This window comes from Lissotriton helveticus, chromosome 1_1, assembly GCF_964261635.1.
Source record: "Lissotriton helveticus chromosome 1_1, aLisHel1.1, whole genome shotgun sequence".
NCBI classification, from domain to species: domain Eukaryota; kingdom Metazoa; phylum Chordata; class Amphibia; order Caudata; family Salamandridae; genus Lissotriton; species Lissotriton helveticus.
Genome location: NC_136057.1, coordinates 635,732,554 through 635,753,571, shown reverse-complemented (window position 1 = coordinate 635,753,571; position 21,018 = coordinate 635,732,554). Strand labels below are relative to the sequence as shown.

Here is a 21,018-nt window from a genome sequence, read left to right as displayed (position 1 = left end):
GCGGTCAAGAATCAGCCTTGCAAAAAAAAATTGTGCTACATCAATGAGGCTGATTGGCCTGTAGTTGGCTGGGAGCAGAGGAGGGCCCTTCTTGAAGATAGGTACAATCTCTGCTCCCAGCCAAGTACTAGGAACTGCCATTCCCCCAAGTATTGCGTTGAAGACCTCCAAGAGATACGGACCCCAGACCCTGGGTTGGTGCTTGAATAAGTCACCCGGGATTTTATCCAGCCCAGGGGGGCCAGTTTGGATATTATATTATGAACCTCCTTTAGGGTGAATTGTAACATCTCAGCACCCTCAATAATTCCAGAATGCATAGCGGGCCCACCAGAAGGTAAGTGGTGATCGGGCATCAGATCAGCACGATGGTTGGGGAAGCTAGCGCTAACCTCTTCATAGAGGCAGCGAAAGTGATCCTCCCACACTGAGGCCGCTATATTAGCCTCCACAGCCTGCGTTGGCTCGGCAGACCCTGTTCTCACTATCTGCCAGAATTTACGGGCATCTCTGGTCTGGATAGCAGCCAACATGTTATCCCAGTTGGAATGATCCAATTCCACCTTTGCATTGTGGATTATTTGCTTTAGTTCCTCCCTTCTTATCTTAATTAAGTCCGTATCCCTCGGAAGTCTCAGCGCAGCGAGTAGGTTGGCCTTTGCCTTCCTGCACGCTAAATTGTACCAAGAGGGTCTATGGACCCTGCGAGTCCCCTTCCGCACAAGTGGGTTTAACAGCTCCATGAGGATGTCCACCATTTCCATATGGAGAGAACCCAACTTAAGAAATATAGTTTCTGGCAGTGAAAGACTAATAAGAGTCCCGGCCCGTTCAAATATAGGGATTAGCTGCGCATACAGCTCAGAGATGTGGGCAGGATTGTCCAAAAGCTTTGCCCACCTCAATCTGCGCCTATCATTTGTGAGAATTAATTTGGGGTTTGGGGGTGCCTCTATCAGTGGGTCGCCCATAATCCCGCTTGGCGCAATCATAGAAAGAATTAGCGCGTTGTGGTCGCTATCGGATCTTTCAACTACCACAAAATCAGAGACCCTATTCCAGTTCGATGTCTGGACCAGAATATAATCCAAATGAGACCCTTGCACTGATTTATTAAAAGTAGGTTTTGCTGGGATGTCACTCTTAAATCGGCCATTACAAGCTCTCAGGGAATTGCTGAGAGTAAGTGCCGTAATTTGAGTTGCTAGGGGGGACCATGGCTTTGGTGGGGGTCCAACCAATTGTACAATTCCCCACTGGTCATCCTCTTCCATAAGTGCACCCTCCATAACCAGGGTAAGTGGCTCAAACTGGCAGTTGAAGTCTCCGCCCAGCACAATCTCGGCACCAAAATTGATTCTGGGGAGAAATGAGGAAAGCTCATCCCAGGTGGGTGAGGGCTTAGTTATACCCGTCGGTCTAGAATATACGTTTATAAGCGCGAGTTGGCTGTGGTTTGGCCATTCCAGCAACACGCACTGAATATCCAGGGAATTAGTGTGGAGGACCCTAGCCTTGCATCCCAAATGGGAAGCCACCCATATACCAAGCCCTCCCGAGGGCTGACCTTTTCCCTCCCATTTAGCTGGAATTGCAAAAGTTGCATACCCAGAGCGCCATGTCTCTTTCCGTGCCCATGTCTCTTGGAAGAGGCATATATCCTGCTCATTGATAAAAGACCCCCACTCAGGGGAGTCTAATTTGCCCTGTAATCCCGCCAGATTCCAAGAGAGGATGGAAAGTCGGGTTGTACGGGCTCCAGATGGAATAACAGGGGGAGTAGGTATAGAAGGCTCAGTGAAATCCGGTAAAACGGAAGGGTATCCAGTGGATTGGGATTGCACACCAGTTTCTCCCTTGCGAATGGCTTTTAGATGGATACCCGAATTCTGTTGGATCTGTAAACATCAATCACAGTTATCCAATCCTGAGAACACACCAAACCTGTTTACTGTCTCCAATGGTGTGAAAGGTCTCAGGTGGTCCATTCTACTGTTCATGTTCCTATTGGGCCTAGGAGGTACCATGTTCCACCCAAAGGGGTCTGGGACAGATAGAGGTTGGGGAACCTGTAACTGATATCCTGGGTTAAAAGGAAATAGGGGGATAGTATGGTTGGGAGCCAGGGGACCAGAGTAAGGGTGTGGGAGCACTAAGGATCTCGGGTAAAAATAAGTCAATGGGCGTGGGACAATAGAATTCGAGCCACTGCCTAAGGGCCAATTTAATATGTAATTGACCGCGCACGGGTCTCTAAAATTTATAACGACCACATCCCCGTCATTATCCTTGGTCCTATAGCCCAGCCAAGGCAACCGCCTTACATGCACAATTTCTCCATTGATGTTTGGTGTAATCGGTCTGAATTGGCTGAGCCAGTGCATAATTTTATTTTTCAATTGATGGAACCCTTCCCTCTTGTTGTCGGATAATCTAGGGACCCCTGTCAGCACAACCACATAAGGAAGGGCTTCCGGAGGTAATTCTACTGGGGGAGATTTGCGGTAGGTGACCTAAAATTTCTGGTAGAACCCCGTGTGGTCTCCCGTGTGTTTCCCACGATTACTGTTCCTATTCGCCTGTTGGATGCACTCGCTGAACTAAGAGTTGACTCTGTATGCTCCTTAACCTCTGGAACCCTCAGTTGTTTAGGATGTGTTAGGTCGATTGACTTGACCGATGGTTTGGGGGACAAGGGAATAGATGATATAGCCTGAGGTGGAAGCGGGGCAGTGGCAGTCACCAATCCATTAGACAATCCTGCATGCTTGCTGAGTACAGATTCGATATCCTCGAGCCTGCTCTCTACCTTCCTCAGCCTCTTTATGATAGGTAAGATGAAAGACCCTATTAGGTGTTCCAAATTATCCAGAGAGACCGCAGGAGGGGTACCCCTTGACGCCAGATCTACTGGGATATCAGGTTGTAACGTATTATTCGCTGGCTGATGAAGTGTTTCCATCGGTATGGGGAGTGTCAGGGTTGGTGAATTAGCCAATACAGCCATTGAGGCAGGAGTGGATGTAATGTTAGGCCTTAGAGATTTGCCGAAGTCAGAGTGTCTGATATTGGGCTTTTGTGGAATGCCCCCTTTCCGTCTTCTTTTAGCAGGTGGTGGACCATGTATCTTGACGGGGATTAATTTTTTAGATTTATTTATAACTCATTTGGTTCGTGCAACAGTCCGGGGAGTCTGATGTATATCTATTAGAATAGAACTGGAAGGGACAATGTCAGCTGGTGGCTGAGTCATGGGGCCTAAGGGTGTCGGGGTGGATTCACGTAACAAAAAGGGAAAGCTTTCCAAAGATAATGGATCATCATTGATACCATTGAGGCCTAAAATGGACAGTGCAACATGAGATGGTGAGTCTATGGAAATCCTATTCTTTAAACTTTCTACAGAGCGACGACGTTCTGCTTGTCGCACAGCCAATTGCTTCTCCCTACCTGGGTCAGTGGGAGCCCGTGCAAAATAGTTATCAAGTGTCCCAACAGTATTAATTGCCCCTATTTTTTCCCTTGTACCTTTATCTGGGCTTTGTGCCATTGCCAAGGGAGTAGGTGACAAATGAAGTCCACAGAAGTAATGAAGGGGAGTATGCCCTGCCCGGCCTCACTCGGTCTCTGAGGGCCTCAGAGGGCCCGCCCTTGTCCCGGGCACTCCCGCGCGCTCCCGCGCCGTGGGGAGTAATGCTTGTAGTTATAGGCAGGCAGTTAGGCTGTTGGTGGGGTGTGACTAGCAGGGAGAGCGGCCAGGTGGCAAGCGGCTCGGGTTAGCAGGACTCCTGGGATAAGGAGTCCGGGTCCCACGCTCGCAGTCCTGCGCGCGCACACACACCCACAGGAACAATCCCGGGCTCAAGGAGGGCTGTCTCGGCGCTGCGGGACCCGCGTAGCGGGTCCAGCGAGGAGTAGAGGTGAGCGCTAGGTACGCCAGCAACAGGAACCACAACCAAATCCAATTAGTGTCCCAAGTCCGTTTGCAAGCTGGGTCTTTTCAGGCTGTTGGAGGGGCGTGACTAGCAGGGAGAGCGGCCAGGTGGCAAGCGGCTCGGGTTAGCAGGACTCCTGGGATATGGAGTCCGGGTCCCACGCTCGCAGCCCTGCGCACGCACACACACCCACAGGAACAATCCCAGGCTCGAGGAGGGTTGTCTCGGCGCTGCGGGACCCGCGAAGCGGGTTCCGCGAGGAGTAGAGGTGAGCGCTAGGTACGCCAGCAACAGGAACCACAACCAAATCCAATTAGTGTCCCAAGTCCGTTTGCAAGCTGGGTCTTTTCAGGCTGTTGGAGGGGCGTGACTAGCAGGGAGAGCGGCCAGGTGGCAAGCGGCTCGGGTTAGCAGGACTCCTGGGATATGGAGTCCGGGTCCCACGCTCGCAGCCCTGCGCACGCACACACACCCACAGGAACAATCCCAGGCTCAAGGAGGGCTGTCTCGGCGCTGCGGGACCCGCGAAGCGGGTTCCGCGAGGAGTAGAGGTGAGCGCTAGGTACGCCAGCAACAGGAACCACAACCAAATCCAATTAGTGTCCCCATTCAGGTGCACAGTTACATTTACCATCCAAATAGACCAATGAATTCCAAGTCCGACCAACTCTTCCAGCATAAACCAACAAATTCACGGATTGATATAGTTCCTGCTTTGGTTTTGCAGCTAAATGACCTTGCTTACACCCCCATAATTCAATCCATCAAATATTAAAATATTTGCAGAGGCAATGACCAAAGACAGTATCTTAGGATGGGAACAATTAACCCCTTATTAATAAAAACTGACTTGACTCTATTCTCTGCATCACTGTTTTCTTCCACTCCCCAAAATAAAACCTGCTAGTCTTGGGCAAAGTTGTGTAAATAATACTTGTGAATTATCTGTACATTTAAGCATACCACTGGAGAGTGCCACTCCAATCTGCGTTCTACCCCAAATATGAATAATAATTCACTTGGATTGAAACCTGTGGACTTAGACCCTGAAAATGACTCCATCTTTATTCAAAGTATGAGCATCATTAGTATCTGAAATTAAGGTTTCTGGCATTAAAACATACACATGTATTCCGGAGTAATTTTTAACAAGTCATCAAGTGCCGAGTTAAGCAAATTGGTCTTGGTCCTGAAACTAACAATATTTTTTGGTCGTACCATCAGTTAAGATTTAAATAGATTAAAATCCCAGTGTTTTGTAGCAGATTCTTCTGTTTTTATCAGGGTCTTACTCTAGGCAGTGAGGGTAGGCTTAATGTCCCTTCTGCTTGATAAAAGGCCAATCTTAAATTATCTGAATAGTTTAACTACCAACAAGTCAACTATCCTCTCCAATGAAGATTGAAAAGACAAGTGTAGTGCTTAAAGAAAAAAAGCTATCTACTATCCATTTCTAGTTCTGATGCCTGCCAGTATTGTGTAGGGTGCCTCAGGGGTCAATCAGAGGAAATCTGGTTAGTGGAATAATGCATCCAGTCCAGAGATTCTTGTTTCATCTCAACGTCACTGCACAGAGAAGAAGTCACATTAATTATCCTACAATCGAAGACACAAAAAGCTCTTATCGGTAGTACAACAGAATACTGTGCCACCTGATACCTCCCAAGATGAAGCACAATTAACAGTAGATACCACAAACAAGACCAAATGGATAATGAAACAACCATTAAATGGAGATTAAAAGACAGGTCGCCATTTCATTACGTTAAAATATATGTGCCTATGTCACTATTAGCAGATCAACTGATACAATGGCATCTGCTGGGACGGAAACGTCCCTCACATGGTGACAGGTATAAAACCCTGCCTCAAGTACTCTGGCTGCTGGTATTTGGATCCTTGGTAACTATTTTTGGTCATCAACGAACACAGATCATGCGTGTGTACTATGACTTAGTCATGTCTTACGGACAGCAATCTGCTTAGACGGGAAGTAGGGCGTACAAAGCGCTAACCTCAAGTATTGGAAGGCTACTACCTTCCCCGGGAATTAAACAGTGCAGGTGTAGCGGTGGCAGCATAAAGTATTTTTAGTGATCAAAAGAGTGAACAGGCCATTTATCCTGCGTCACAGTAGTAGCGCTTCTTGGCCCACTTTGGTAAAGTTCTGCTGAAGAGTCCTTAACTCACACTTGGCCTGCATTGGACTGTGTGAAGTGATTGGATGTATGTTTGCCTGTGGGAAGGTAGTCCATCAGCAAATAGCATGCATGGTTGCATATACGCACTATGATACAAGTTATATTATGTTACTAAAGCTTATAGAGTGCACATCCACCAAACGGTAAATTGGCGCTAAGTTACTGTCTCAGCACAGCTCGGGTCACTTATGATAGGCCTGCTTAAAGAGCCAGGTCTTCAACATTTGTCTGAGGGAGTCCTAATTTCCAGAGGCAGAGAGTTCCAGACATGGGGAGCAGTGACTGAGAACCTGACTCTTCCAGTCCCATTCCACTTAAATTATGGAATCACTAATTCGGGTAGATGAGTGGATCTAAGATCCGATTTTGGGGGAGTAGTTATGGATCCAAGATTTAATGAAAGCTGGACTATTCATGAGCAAACCCTTGAAGATAGTGCAACATGCTTCGAACATGGATCTCTGTGCAACAAGGAGCCAATGAAGTTCTCGTCGCTTGATAAAAGTGGCAATGTTTGGGAAGTTGATAGATCAGCTGAGCAGCCTGGTTTTAAACCAACCTGAGGCTGTGCATGAGATATTTATGAGGCTCCGGTAGAGGGAATTGGCATAGATATTACTGTTATGACTAAAGCAATTATATCTTGGACCAAAGGCGACAGTAGTAACACATTTCTTTTCTTTATCTTCCTAATTCTGTGAAGATGGAAAAAGCAGGAAGATATCACTGAACCAATCTGCTGTTTTAAAGATAGCTTGTCGTAAATAATGAAGCCAAGACTTTTTACCAACTTCTTAGTAGAGAGGAGGGAGCCCATCTAATTGGGCCAGAAGGAGGGACTCCAGAGGTCAAATCTGTTTTTGGTGACTAATGTCTATTTTGTCAGATTTTGGTTTCAAGTGGTTGCTGTTCATCCAATCCCGTATGAACAGTGTGGTGCCTTGGAAATGCAAATTAGAATTAGGGATATTATCAATCGTAAAAAGGAGCTGCAGGTCATCAGCATAATTAAAAATATTGGCTTTCATGTTTTTGAGAGAGTAAACCAGAGGACAGATATAGAAATTAATGAAGGAAAAGAGAGGAGCCTTATGGCCCCCCACAATTTGACTTCAGGAGAATTAAAGGGGGAAAGTCTAACTGATTGAGATCTGTCCTTGAAAGCTGCACCCTGCAACCTTGCAGCCCTGACAGAGTCCGCCAAAAAAGTGTGGTCGACTGTATCAAAGGGTGCTGACAGATCGAGGAGTACTAGGGCTTGAGTGCTGCCTCTATCCACCTCCTTTCGCATGTCATCAACTACAGAGAAGTCAGTGCTTCAGTAGAGTGCACTGGGCGGAAGTACTCTTCGCAAGGAACAAGAAGTCTGAGGTCTCTTAAAAATTAGCAAAGGTGACGAGCTACATGCGCCTCAAGCAGTTTTGTCAAAAGGGGAGGAGGGAGATTGGCCAATAATTTTTCAGGTTGAGGGGATCCTCACCTGCTTTCTTTTTGTACGGGGACTACAATTCCCTTTCTGAAGGAAGTACATACTATGCCTTGATTGAGAGACTGATTAAGAAGAGATAATGCCAGGCCTGTAAAGTGGGTAAATACCATTTTTAAAACATTTGGAGGGCAGGTATCACTGGGCGACCCCGATTTAACATTTATCAGTATGCTCATTAGGTCCTCTTTACTGATCTCAAGGAAGGACGAAAGGTTGCTTGTATGTATATCGCCAAATAAACTATTGTGCAAGGGGCTGAAAGGAATACTATTTTTGATAGACTCAATTTTATTAATGAAAAAAGAATTTAGAGAATTGCAGAGGTTTAATAGGGCATGATATGTAAGGTGACTCTGTCCAGGTCTATAAGTTCAGAAACAATTTTGAAAGGCTCTTTAGATTTGTTGGGGGCATTCAAGATCTAACTAGTGAAAAAAACTAGCTTTAGCTTGCCTGGTCGACAGTTTATACTCTAAGTTGTACGAAGGCGTTTCTGAGATCAGGAGAGTAAGTATTGTGCAATTTTGGTTCAGAGCGCCAAAGTTCAAGGTAAGCTATTTTCAAATCATTTGAGAACCATTTCTTGGCATCATTGGGTCTTGTCTGTTTCATTCTGCGGAGGGAGGCATGAACATTGCTGGCCTCCACTAGTCATCCTGTAATTGCTTCCTCAAAGTCATCTATAGCTTCTTTAGGTGATTTCAAGAATTTTTTTCCATCTAGTTACAAAAGGACATCGGAAGGTACAGACCATCAAGAGAAAGCATGTGTGGTTGCATATGTGTGTTAGGATATATTGTTGCCTCTGATTAGGTATAGTGTAACAGGAAATAGCATTCATGGTTAAATGTTCACATAGAGCTACATGTGGCCTGCGAGTTGGTACCTCATGTAAGAGATAGGGTGCAATGTGGCATGAGCTTGGGATGTATGAATGACAACGCAAGGGTACAGTGCACACTTGTGTATGCATGCACAAGTAATTGTGTGGGTCCTTGCAATGAACACAACACATGGAAGACACTAGGTTCCATTTTGGAAGGCCCACAGCCTGCTGGAAGAGCAGGGAGAGGCAGAGGTTTTCCCAGGCAGATTTGTCGATTGCTACATTCCTGAGAGCTGGGTGGGACACCCATATTGGATGAAGGAAGAGATGGGCTCTTTTGTGAACATTAATAGGGCCTCTTTGATTCTGAATGGTGGTCGCTGGTCAAATGGGGCCAGTGCACATCTGAGTAAAGAGATGGGGCTGATAACAGAATCATAAAGAGTAACGTTCGGGCCCTTTGGTAACCTTTTGATGCACATATCACTGAGGTGGACACCTATGTATGAATCTCTAGTCACTCCCGTGGCCTGTGTTTGGGGCTATCAAGATTGGAGACTGTTCTGCTGTGATATACTGCTCTCTAGAGGAAGAGCACAAAAAGGAGGGGACACTTTAATGTGGGTAACCCCCATAACACAAACTTCAAATAAACACTAATTCAACAGTGTGTCTAGAACTGGTTTATAAAAAGGGGATCTTGAGACGCCAAAATTGTCAAACTGAAGTTGTATATCAGCATAGAGGATCTCAGCATAAGTTCTGCCTGTTGTGAGCAGACTAAGGGTCTGTGAGTCTCCCATGTTGGGTGAGGAGACATCACCCAGGATAACCAAGAATACTTGCATGGAACACCAGCTTGCTTGTACAGAAGTCTAGTGGACCCTGCAAGTAGAAGAAGAATGCTTGAAGGGAGAGGGGTCCATTTGGGGTCCCACCAAGAGGATCCCCAGAGCAGAGTGTGAGATTCTGGTCTCTTTAGTACCATTTACAGATCAGGTTGTCTGCCTGTATGCAACACCATTGTGCCAGAAGGGGGCTGCTCCTTAGAGAAAGCAACCCCACTGTGGTGCTGCACTGCCACAAATGTAGGACCATTGCCCTTGGCAGTGCCAAGACCTCGTATGCCAGGAGTGGATCATGGAAAAGACTAAGAGCTGTTGCCCTGTGTGCGCTGTGGAGCCCCATCCAGGTTAGGAGGAGACTGTAGTTCAGAAAGAGGGCCGTACTCTAGTACAGCATGCAGTCGTGATCGCATAGCAAGTTGTGATGTGCGGGTTGAAAGCACCATACTTGATACACAGAAGGTAGAAGTTTTACTTAAATAAAATCGATAAGACATGATACACATGCAAAGTATGTAATCGCTCCTCAATCCACAGACGAGTAAGAAGAAATCAAAAAATTGGGAGAAGCAAATCCTGGAAGCAATGTAAAACTGAAGAAACTTTAGGGAGAAATGAATGCGGTCTCAATATCAACTTGTCCAAAACAAAAATGTAAATCGCATAATTGGCTCTACTAACACAAAGGCCCCTAACTCACTCTTTTCTCACTGAACAGATTGTCAACCAAAAACAACAATTTTTCAGATAAGTGCTCCAAATTTACCAAAATAAGCGGTTTAGATGGGTCAGATTGAAAAACCACCATTAAATTCCAAGAAGGTACTGGAGAGTGGACAGTCAGATGCAGTAGAAATAAACAACTGGTTACCTATTGAAGCTCGAAGCATATTCAAAACTGCTTGCATAACCCACATAGCTCACTACACTGGAAATCCAAGTTACCTCGCCAACAAACTTTAAAAAGCTGACCAAAGGAGGCCTCTGCGAAGCTCAAAGACCCAGTTCCTCATCACAACCAAATTTAAGACAAAAAAAATAAATCACCACCTGTTCCTTCTCTGGGAATGCGCCCAGAATTTGGAACACTATAGCACAAGAACGTTATGACAATCATACCTATACTTCAGGAAAAACCTTGACCTATTCCTTCTCAACAAGAGCTTGATCCATTCCTCGTAAGAGAATCAACTTGCTCAGATGCACTTCTCCCCCACTCCATCGAAGAGCCCATAAATCCCTACGACAGAAACAACTGTGAATTCGCCCCTCCTACCTCTATTACATCCTACCATCACTACCCTGAACTACATCAACCACCTTCCCTCTCCTATTGTGTGTGTATATATATATTTGTTTTTTGGATGTTGAGGTATTTGTAGAAGGTAACATTCTAAGTACGAGACTTTACAGAAAGCCCAGTGCAGGAAACACTATTTTACACTCTAATAGCCAACATCCGGCTCATTTGATTCGGAGCATTCCTTTCGGGGAAATGTTCCGAATAAAAAGAATTTGCAGTACCGATGCCGAATGTGCGGCTGCACAGGAGGCATGCAGGTTACGTTTCCTGGCCAGGGGCTATTCCAATGAGAATCTCAGTAAAGCGATCAGGCGTTCCAATGTAGTCAGCAGACAGGAGGCTCTGATACCCAAAGTAAGAAACATCCACTCGGATGTCTCCTTGGTAGGGGAGGTTAAAACTAGTTCCCCACGAGTTATTCTGACATACAATCGCCAACATGGGGCCCTTCGGAGAATTTTGTATAAAAACTGGAATATGGTTCAAAGTGATCCAGTGATTGGTCACAAAGTAAACATCAAACCAGAACTAACATTCCTAAGATCCCCCTCCATGTCTAAGGCTTTGGTCAGCAATACCTTGGAGCCCAAAGCCTCCACCACTTGGTCAGCATTGAGTAAGGGTTTTAAGGCGTGTCCACAGTGCAAAGCCTGTCGATTTGGCAGCAATAGGACTCACTTTAAAAGCCCGTTTCATGAACATCCTATCGCTATTTCCAAGTGGCTTACCTGTAAGACTGACTATGCCATTTATGTGTTGGAGTGTCCGTGTGGACTGCAGTATGTGGGCAGTACTAAACTGCCCGCCCACAAACGGATACTCCAACATATACGGGCAATATCGGGACACGACCAGAATTATCCGGTTGCCAGGCACTTTCAAGATAAACATCTAGGCATACCTGATAAGCTCCAATTTTTCTTAATTGATTGTGTCGAAGTCTCAAGGAGAGGAGGTGACCGTGAGGCCAAACACCGTGTCCTTGAGACGAGATACATTTTGGAGCTTAATACGAAAAATCCTAATGGCCTGAATGATAGGGAACATCTTTACACTTGTCTCTAGGATTAATCAGTATGCCCATAAGACCTGTCCGGATTCATAGAATAATATTTGTTCCCCATGTGGTGACTCTGTTTGTATATAACAAGGAATATTTTTTAACTATAAAAATAAGAATCTTTTTAAAGAGCTTTTTTATGATTATATCTTGGAATCATCTGTTATAACCCTTGCACTTTATTGCTATTTTTGCACCATCTCTATTTGCACTTTTCATGTTTTAGCAGACATTGTGACAGGCCCACTTGGGCACTATTTAGATTTTGTGAAAATGTTATCTCATGATTTTGGATTAACGCTGTCATATTGAATATGAGCATATCATTTGATTTTTTGCACAAACTGGGTATCTGGAATACACATAAGCAATGGGCCGACGTTCTTGTACATAGATAAAATTATTTGTCATGTATATATATCGTTTTTACCAGTTTGTGTTTTGCAAATATGCTCTCTCATTTATAAACTGTACATTCGGTTTTATTAATTGTGAAACATTGTTGAGCAAATTCTAGGTGTTTCATTAGGGCATTCTTTATTGATTGCACGGACTCCGCGTTTCTTTGTATAGTATTTTTACCATTTTCATGATTCAATCTCATGCACTGTCACTTTAAATGCTCTGCTCACTGTCAAGCAGTTTGTCATGTGATCAAGCCTTCTCGAAGGCGAAACGCGTCATGGCGGCAGCGCTGGCTTTATCTGAATAAACCACCCTGCACAAGCACCTTTTGGGTCGACTCTTTATTGCTTTGTATTCGGCAGTTTCCTGTCTTTTGAGTGACAAGCTTCGTAAATATATATATATATATATATATATATATATATATATATATATATTGTAGTATGTGCATTCCTTGTAAATGCTGTCTATACATACTTTGTAAATCGCACGGATGCCTTCGTCTCATGGTCGTGCTAAATAGAACTTGAAATAAATATGGCATAAATCTAAGATATCGCAAACATTGCCTTTGAAGGGTCTAACTCCTGCCTAGTAACTTCTTAGGAAAGAGACAGACAAACCCAAAAGGGAAGCATCCCAAAGAAAGACTCTAGAACTTTCATAGGATCAGAAGACATAGATCCGAGGTTGTAAGAAAGATACCAGGATTGAAACATTTACAATACACACTCAACATTTCTGGTCTAAGTTGAATACACAATACAACCTCCGAAGAACAACCCAAAGACTCTTAACGGCTGCCACTCAAGGCTCCCCTATTAACCTGAGATCAAACAGTGGGAAAGTTCGAAGAGGTGGTAGGTCCAAGAAAAATATCCATGATTGATGCACAAACATTTCTATGGGGAGAAAGAACCACAGGCGTCTTGGCCAAAAAGGCACTGGCAACAGCAGCCAAGTTTGAGAACCCTGAATCTTCCTGAGAACAGTGGATATCAAAGGAAATGGGAAGACTGCATAAAACAACACTCTGATCCAAATAATTGAGAGTTCATTCAGCCCCATATCTAATGAATTAAAATTAGAGAGCAAATTTGTGGCAGAAGTCTCCTGTTGTCTGTTGCAAAGAAGCCCAACCAGCGGATAGAGGACAATTCCATCTAATAATGCTTCTTCTACCACTCTTAGCGGCTTAAAAATGGATAGGGGTGGGAAAGGGGGCAGGAGCTTCATGGGTTTGCATGGCTGCTGCAACAACAGCATCAATCATCTTATGTATTGCTACCATAGAGAGAATCTCATTAGAAGGCACAGCAGTGGTTTTCCCCATTTCGGAATCAAATTGTTCCACAGATCCAAGGCATAAGGGGACGGACAGATATCATCTTGCACCTGCTTGCATTTAAAACTACTATAAGTGTGGGTAATCTGGCTTAAGGAAGTGTTTAAACTCTCCTTCACACTTGTATGATCGCCTTTATGTGTGAGAGAGGCCCAGTGCATTCCTTATCTGAGAAAGTAACGGAGAACTTCACACCAGTAACCCTTATGGCTCCTAATGAAGTTCAAATGTGTAGCGCTTTTATGCTTTAAAGCTGGATGAAGAACAATAGCAGAAAACATAATACGTTAAGAGCAAGTTTGACTACATAAAAAAATACACCCAGCACTTCTTGTTTAGTTCTCTAAACGTAGTTCAAAGATGTAATACCAAGTTTCACACGTCGGTTTAAAAAATAGCGCCCTTTTTAGCCATGTCTGAGCTCAATTACACATTAATATGTGAGAAACCTACATGTAATTTATAACAAGTAAAATAAATCAAAAATGTTTTTTCACATTTCGGCATGACTTTGCTAACTGGTGTTTTTTAGGCTTCGCCTTGGCCGTAGCACCTGCAAAGCAGGTGCTCCGCACAGGGCGAAATCTTATGTCCTACATATGGGGCTTTGGTCCTGCCTCTGTCTTCCATTGGCTAGCTCCATAAATGGAGGCTAGCCATTGGAAGAGATTGGCTGTCAATCACGCTTTCCCCGTGAAAACGCGATTCGGGGCGTTTCTTGGTCTTTTTTTAAGTCCTGCCCCCCACACCCTCCCTCTCGCCGTCCCGTTGTCCCTGCCTTCTCGAAGTTCTCCCTCCCGCCCGCCCACTGTCCGTGCCTCCTCCCTCCCGCCCGCCCACTGTCCGTGTTCGATGCTGTCCAACCTTTGTTTATTCCCCGCCCTCCCTCCCGTTGTCCGTGCCTTCTCCCTCCCGCCCGCCCACTGTCCGTGCCTCCTCCCTCCCGCCAGCCCACTGTCCGTGTTCGATGCTGTCCAACCTTTGTTTATTCCCCGCCCTCCCTCCCGTTGTCCGTGCCTTCTCCCGCCCGCCCGCCCACTGTCCGTGCCTCCTCCCTCCCGCCCGCCCACTCTCCGTGTTCGATGCTGTCCAACCTTTGTTTATTCCCCGCCCTCCCTCCCGTTGTCCGTGCCTTCTCCCTCCCGCCCGCCCGCCCACTGTCCGTGCCTCCTCCCTCCCGCCCGCCCACTGTCCGTGTTCGATGCTGTCCAACCTTTGTTTATTGCCCGCCCTCCCTCCCGTTGTCCGTGCCTTCTCCCTCCCTCCCGCCCGCCCGCCCACTGTCCGTGCCTCCTCCCTCCCGCCGCGGTCTCACGGTGAGTACGTTCACTTCGGGCTTAAGAGAGAGATAGATAGATGGGGAGATAAAAGCAGGGACGGGTGAATGGATTGATGAGTAGTTATGAAGGAGAACGATTTGACATGGGTACATTGACAAACATAAAAAACTTCTTATGACTTTATACTTGGCCTGCAATGTGTGTGAATGGATTTCATTGCACTGTAAACACTAGAAGGACGTGTTTGTGTGTGTGCACATGCGAGGGACCTGTGCTTGGTCTGTGCCAAAGCCTTTCCCCCTCCAGGAGCTGTGCGCTACATTCCGTCTGAAACACCGCCAAAAGATTCATTTGCTCACGACTGTCGTGTGTGCTCCTGTCTGTTTCCCGATATGTGCACGTCGCTTTTCTCATACTCGTATTGTGTGCGCGCCTTTCTACTTTTTGCACGTCGGACCGCTTTTTTCATGCGTACACGTTCACATACCACTGCCTCCTACGTATATACATGCTCCTGATTACTGTATTTCTCTGTGCTCTCTTCACCACGCCCTATACTCCCAAATGTACACGTCATTAACTTCTACACTCCTGTATGTGCACGTCAATACTTCCTATGCTCTCATGTGTGCACCTCTTATATCCTTCTGTGTATACCTCACCTTTACGCGAACCGCTATATGAGCACACTTCCCACTATACATGCGCATATCAGTGTCTCCTGTATGTGGACATGTTACTTACTCCTGAGCGCACATGTACCATCTTTTATATTTCTGTATGTTCATACGCTACTGTCCTACATATGTACACGCTTTGTCGCGCAGAGCGTTGATATGACCCATAATACAAAAAGTAAATGTATCCCCTCTTCCTTGGTCTGGTATTAAAAACTAGTATAATTGGGGAGCGGTGGACCCATAACACCTACGCGCCTCGGTGCCACTGCACCTGCTGCACCATCCATAGCCACGCCCCTGACCATTTCCTGTTCATGTCACTGTTTCAGATGTTCCTATGCATGCACACGGCACTCCACTACTTCCTTTGCTACTATGTCTGTGCATGCTAGTGAATCGTATGTCATAAGTGTGCACCTGCCACAGGTATACGTTTCCTTCTTATAGATGCTCATTTATCTTTGTTTTGTGTGCATAGGTAACCATCTCCCAGAGGCATAAGTGGACACATGTCACTGTCTCCTCTGTGAGTGCTGACACTCTCTGACCTGTGTGTGCACACGTCATTGTCTCACAGATCCCCACGTGTCTGCATGCAGCCTCCCTTCACCTAGGTCTACTGAACGGGCACGTGCATATATGTGTAGGCCGCCTCTCCTTTATGTGTACTGTTCTCTGCCAGCTATATACATGCCGATTCATCAACATATTCTTTACATCTGCGTGTACCTGCATCTCCTGTGCGCATGGAAATGCCTCGTATTTCTTCTTTCACCACCCGTGCTACCAGATCACACGCCACTGGCTCCTAAATACTTACACGTCAGAGTCTAGTGTCTTTGCATAAGAGTAGGGCACAGTCTCTTTGCATGTACCGGTCAGCCACACTGCTGTATCCGTGCTGGTCACCTGATCCTAAATGTGTACATGCCACTGTCACGAATGTGCATATGTCAGTATGTCCTATTTTTCTGCTGCGCTCCCCACGTGCACAACTATACCTGCCCCCCAACCGTGAACGTGTCACCACAACACCTATAAGTTGCCATGTAACCGGTTTTTAAACGTGTGCATGACAGTCAACAAAGCCTACTGTCGCCTTTTATGATGAGGCATAGAGTTGTTGTTTTTGTGAACGTTTGTTTCCAAACTTGCAACATGGCCGGTAGAGGTAAGCAAGCATGCACACAATTAGGTTGTTTTTTAGGTTTCGCCTGGCGTTCTGTGGGTGTGTGTGTGTGGCATTTGCGAGAGATTAAGCTATTGACATTGTAAATGACAATAAATGCCATTTATTTATCTGTTTTCAAAACCAACACATAAATAAAAATGTTGTCATTTACAATGCCAATAGCTCTAACTTTTGCAAAGGCGAAACCGTTGCATTGTAAATGCTTGTTTGTAAACCAGGCACTGCAGTTTTAAAAGAAAAATATTATAAGGGGTTAACATTAGTAAACGTGCAAACAACATGTATGTCTCATGATGTCATCTGGCCTCGAAGCTACTGTCCTTTTCTCTGATTAGGGTTTCGTAACAAGCAAATCAATTTCCATCTATTGGGCAAATATTGTGGGAAGTAATTTCTAGTGAGGTCATTATTAATTGGTTTTAGAACTAATAAAAGCCTTCCTCTTTTTGGTCACGGGTCGTTGGTAAGTGTGCACTATGAAGACTAGGGTGATTTAACAGTGTAGTGTGTCTGTGTGGCTCCTAGTAAGAATATGTAAATAAAAGAAAAGAACCAAGAGGAGGAGGTACTTTAGTCTATCACACATGAACATCAATTAAAACGAATGCTAACAAAAAGTCTGATTACAGGGTAAAATGGCATAAAACGAACAAGGTGGGACACATGCTGCTGGATGTCCATTAACGGGGAGCAACGTCTTGAGCAGCGTCAGTCTCCCCAGTGATTTATAGAGCTCTCCAGGTTTCCAAATTCATGCATGAGTAGATTATAGCCCAGGATTTTTACTTTGCATTTTGTTATTTGTAGTTCCTTAACCCAATAATTAAATCAGGACTGCAAGTACCAATATTTAAAGAAAAATCCTGAACTAGATGAGCTACTTCTACGTGATTGAAAGCTCTGGGATTAAATTAGTTGAGTACAATGGAGTACAGAGGCAGAGAACAACCGAAGTGTAGAAGGGCAGCGAGAGCACGAACAGCAGCTCAGCCTCAGAAGTGTTAAGTTAAACTGGTCTTTGGGGCACCACCCCCATGCCGTCCCGAAACCGAGCCACTCCAATTCTCAGCAGAACAGGGGCGCGAATCCTGCATTGGGGAGGTTCTGGTACCTGCGAATGCTGAGCTTCCGGAAGAGTGGGTACCACACCGAGAACTGACAGTGTAGCACTTGCTCCTTCTTCATGCTTATAATGCTGTACTGGCACCGGAAGCAACCTGTTCAAGCACACCCGGTGCACCATGGACACTAGACCTCGCCTCCACACCGTTCTTGCAGGGCAGTATTTACGTCCCAGTTTTGGCATCATTGATGCTTGTTGTTGTTGCAGCGGCATGTCGTGCACAAAAAAAACGAATGAACGGGAAATCACGGAACGTCCACGAATGCAGAACACAGTGATCTGAACCACAAAGGAATAGTTGATGCCGAAACCTGTGCATTCCGAATCGGGCGGCCATCTTGGAATGGAGCGGTTTCTTCTTAGAGCTGCCGGCTTTAGAGCCGGGGGTCCAGGTTCGAGCCCGGCGTTGGCTCAACGTCCTGTAGTTCTGGGCACCTAATCTCCCCGTGCCTACCAAGAAATTAATGTGTCCTTGCGTAATGTAACTAGTGCTCGTGTGAAGCGCTTCATTAGCTTGTGGTCGAGTTCGTGCTATATAAATCTGCACAAAAAAAAAATACTAAGTTTTGATGAGCTTCCCTTGAGGTCTCTGTTGTAAGCATGCGCTCCCATTTCATTTTTAGTGAGTTTATTCGCAGTAGTGGAAATGCACAGTAGGTCTCCTCAGCCAATCAGCAGCTGCAGGCGCTCCAACTAAAGCAACTAAAGTGACAGTCGAACTTCTATATAATCGTGTTCCATAAGCCTCTGTGCTTATGTAGCGCCTTTTGCCTGTTTTCAACCTAAAGCACCACTGTGCATAGCTGCCAAGGTTTGAGTTTGCTATGTGTGACACTTTCATAATTTCAGTGTAATTAGGAGTGACATTTTAACAACTATGAGTGACACATTCTCATCAGCCAAATCAAGCAATGAAGATGAGGGGGACATATTAAGATCAGAAATTACACTCATTTGAGCAACAAGAAACTCTAAGAAGATCTTAAAACAGCTACAAAGCACCAGAAATGGAAGGGAACTAATGTAATACCCTTGTAACCTGATCAGACAGTGGCCACAGACACACAGCACCGGGAAAGCCTCAGGAGAGTGAGGCTGAGGCACACATAGGTTACCGCCAGCCAGGGTGCTATTATGTGTAAAATAGTATGTCCCCTTATGGGAAAATCTGAATGTAGGGAAGACGATGACACACCAAAAGAGAAACGGTTAATGTTCGATACAGGCAACAAAAGGGGTGTGCAGTTACATATTTTTTATTAACACACCATACATTTTGGGAGAAGGAGCACTTCTTTATCAGTTTCCCAGCTCAGGACGATGTCCCATTAATCCTAAACACAAAAGCCTGGAAGGAGTATTACAGTCAGAAAGAGTAATGGTAGTTATATGGAAAGTGTCATGACCATTCATGAATGACATTCCCCATTAGTAACCGCATTGAAGAAAAGTCATAAGCATGAAGAAAACTTTATATATGCACTGTAGCAGAATATAAACAGCGAGACTATCAAAGACAGAGAGAGAATAAAAGAGCTGCACTCGAGAGACAGCGAGTTCAGGTATCTGCAGGTCTGTGGACTGATGCTGGGCTACAGCTGTTGCCTGGGCGATAAAATATAACGTGCACTGTTTTAGTTTATTGCGCACATATTTAGCTAGAATTACTTTTCTAATTATATTGCTCATTGACACTAATGCAGGTTACGATTTTTAGTGCTACCGTGCTTCAGGATTGTGAATGCAAAAGCAGAAGGCCTATGTTGTGCTCTCTGTCATGCAAACTGAATACATTCTTTACCCTGCACTTACCTTGCTTGGATCTTTTTTATTTGGCTTACACTCACGCAAGAAGCTAATAAAATATAATACAGATCTTGTGTTAAATTAATCTAAACAGTCACTGTACTTGGGACCACCTATATTCAGGAAAACACAAACTTTTCCCTCGCAAAGCTGGAGGTTAGCACATCTCAGTATCCACATCACAATATCAACTGCTTATGAAAAAATTGTCTTACCATCATCTAGGTGAGGTATACGTCAATTGCATGATGACGATCCATCGGACAACTTCAGAGGTAGCAGATTGGTTGTCTGGCTCTCATAACATTCTTAACCAAATCTGCCCTTGAACTTTTTGGCGCTCCATAAATTGCAGGCATGCTCGGCCCGCCAGCCACCGCTGGGGCTGTGGCAATTAGAGTTTGCCCCCCAGCCCGCCTCTAGTGATAGTCACCCAGGCCTGGGCACTGTCCTGGCACTGTGCATAATGACGATCCCCTGAACAACTTCAGAGGTAGCAGATTGGTTGCCGGGCTCTTGTAACACTTCACCAAATCTGCCCTTGAACATTTTGGCGCTCCATAAATTGCAGGCAGGCGTGGGCCGTGGCAATTAGAGTATGCCCACCTCCAGTGATGGTCGTCCAGGCCTGGGCACTGTCCTGTTACTGACTCTTGCGAGTTTCGGCCGGGCGGGTCTGCCCAGTAACGGACTGTCTGTCCTGGCGGCTCCTGTGTCACCTACTCCTCTCCGTCGGGTGCAGATAAATATTGAATTCTCTCCTTAATAACAGCTAAGCACGTGGCAGACCGGGTCGGAAAGAGCCCGCGTCTGGCGCCATGATTATATGTAAAACTCCCACCCTACCTCCGGCCAAGATTATATGCCGCGCTGCGCCTGGAGTGCACACAAAATTGCCAGCTCCCTTCAGCTCGCAAACATACTCCTCACGCTTGGCGGCACTGCAGGATGTGACATCCCGTCCCCCCGCGATGACGTCAGGCTTCCTGACAGTATGAGCTGAGCCCCAGCAGTTGGACTCACAATATTGATACATTGTTGCAGCTGAGCTAAAGCTGCCAGCAGCCTTAGCTCAGCTGTGAGCCTCTACAGGCAGTGCACTGTCACAGACGCTCGGTTTTACTAAGCTCTTTTAGTGACAGCTGACACACAGCATAGGCGTGACAATGCATTTCAGTGCGGTAATGCGGAGTACCTCACTGAAATGCGTTAGTGTCACGACTGATGCGTGATACTTGGCAGGACTGACCACTTACAAGCAGTGTTAATACCCTAAGGATTTTATTTGCTCCGCAACTGGACTCGGTCAAAATGTAAATCACATAATATGTCAGAATGAAATATATAACACATAAGACTTCACAATAAAGACTGACAAGTATTATAAAGAAAACCCAGGTTCATTGAAAAATTAAAGTCAATACAGAAAGCAAATTAAGTGGCAAGAAGTCAGTCATGTAGCGCAGCGGGTCCATGTGTAAACTAGGCGGCAGCAGCGCCTCAATTAAGAGGTACGAGGTCGGTCTTT

The 21,018-nt window shown here is 45.4% G+C and overlaps 1 protein-coding gene across 1 annotated transcript in view; it reads right to left on the bottom strand.

Annotated features, from left to right (window-relative positions):
• The window catches only part of CDC123 (cell division cycle 123), a 458,927-nt gene extending 440,962 nt beyond the window's left edge, over positions 1 to 17,965 (bottom strand). Inside the window, exon 1 of the mRNA XM_078674168.1 lies at positions 17,673 to 17,965. Within this exon, the coding sequence (XP_078530294.1) occupies positions 17,673 to 17,746 (74 nt within the window). The 5' untranslated portion in view covers positions 17,747 to 17,965. The remainder of the gene's footprint in view (positions 1 to 17,672) is intronic.
• Between the last annotated feature and the right edge of the window lie 3,053 nt (positions 17,966 to 21,018).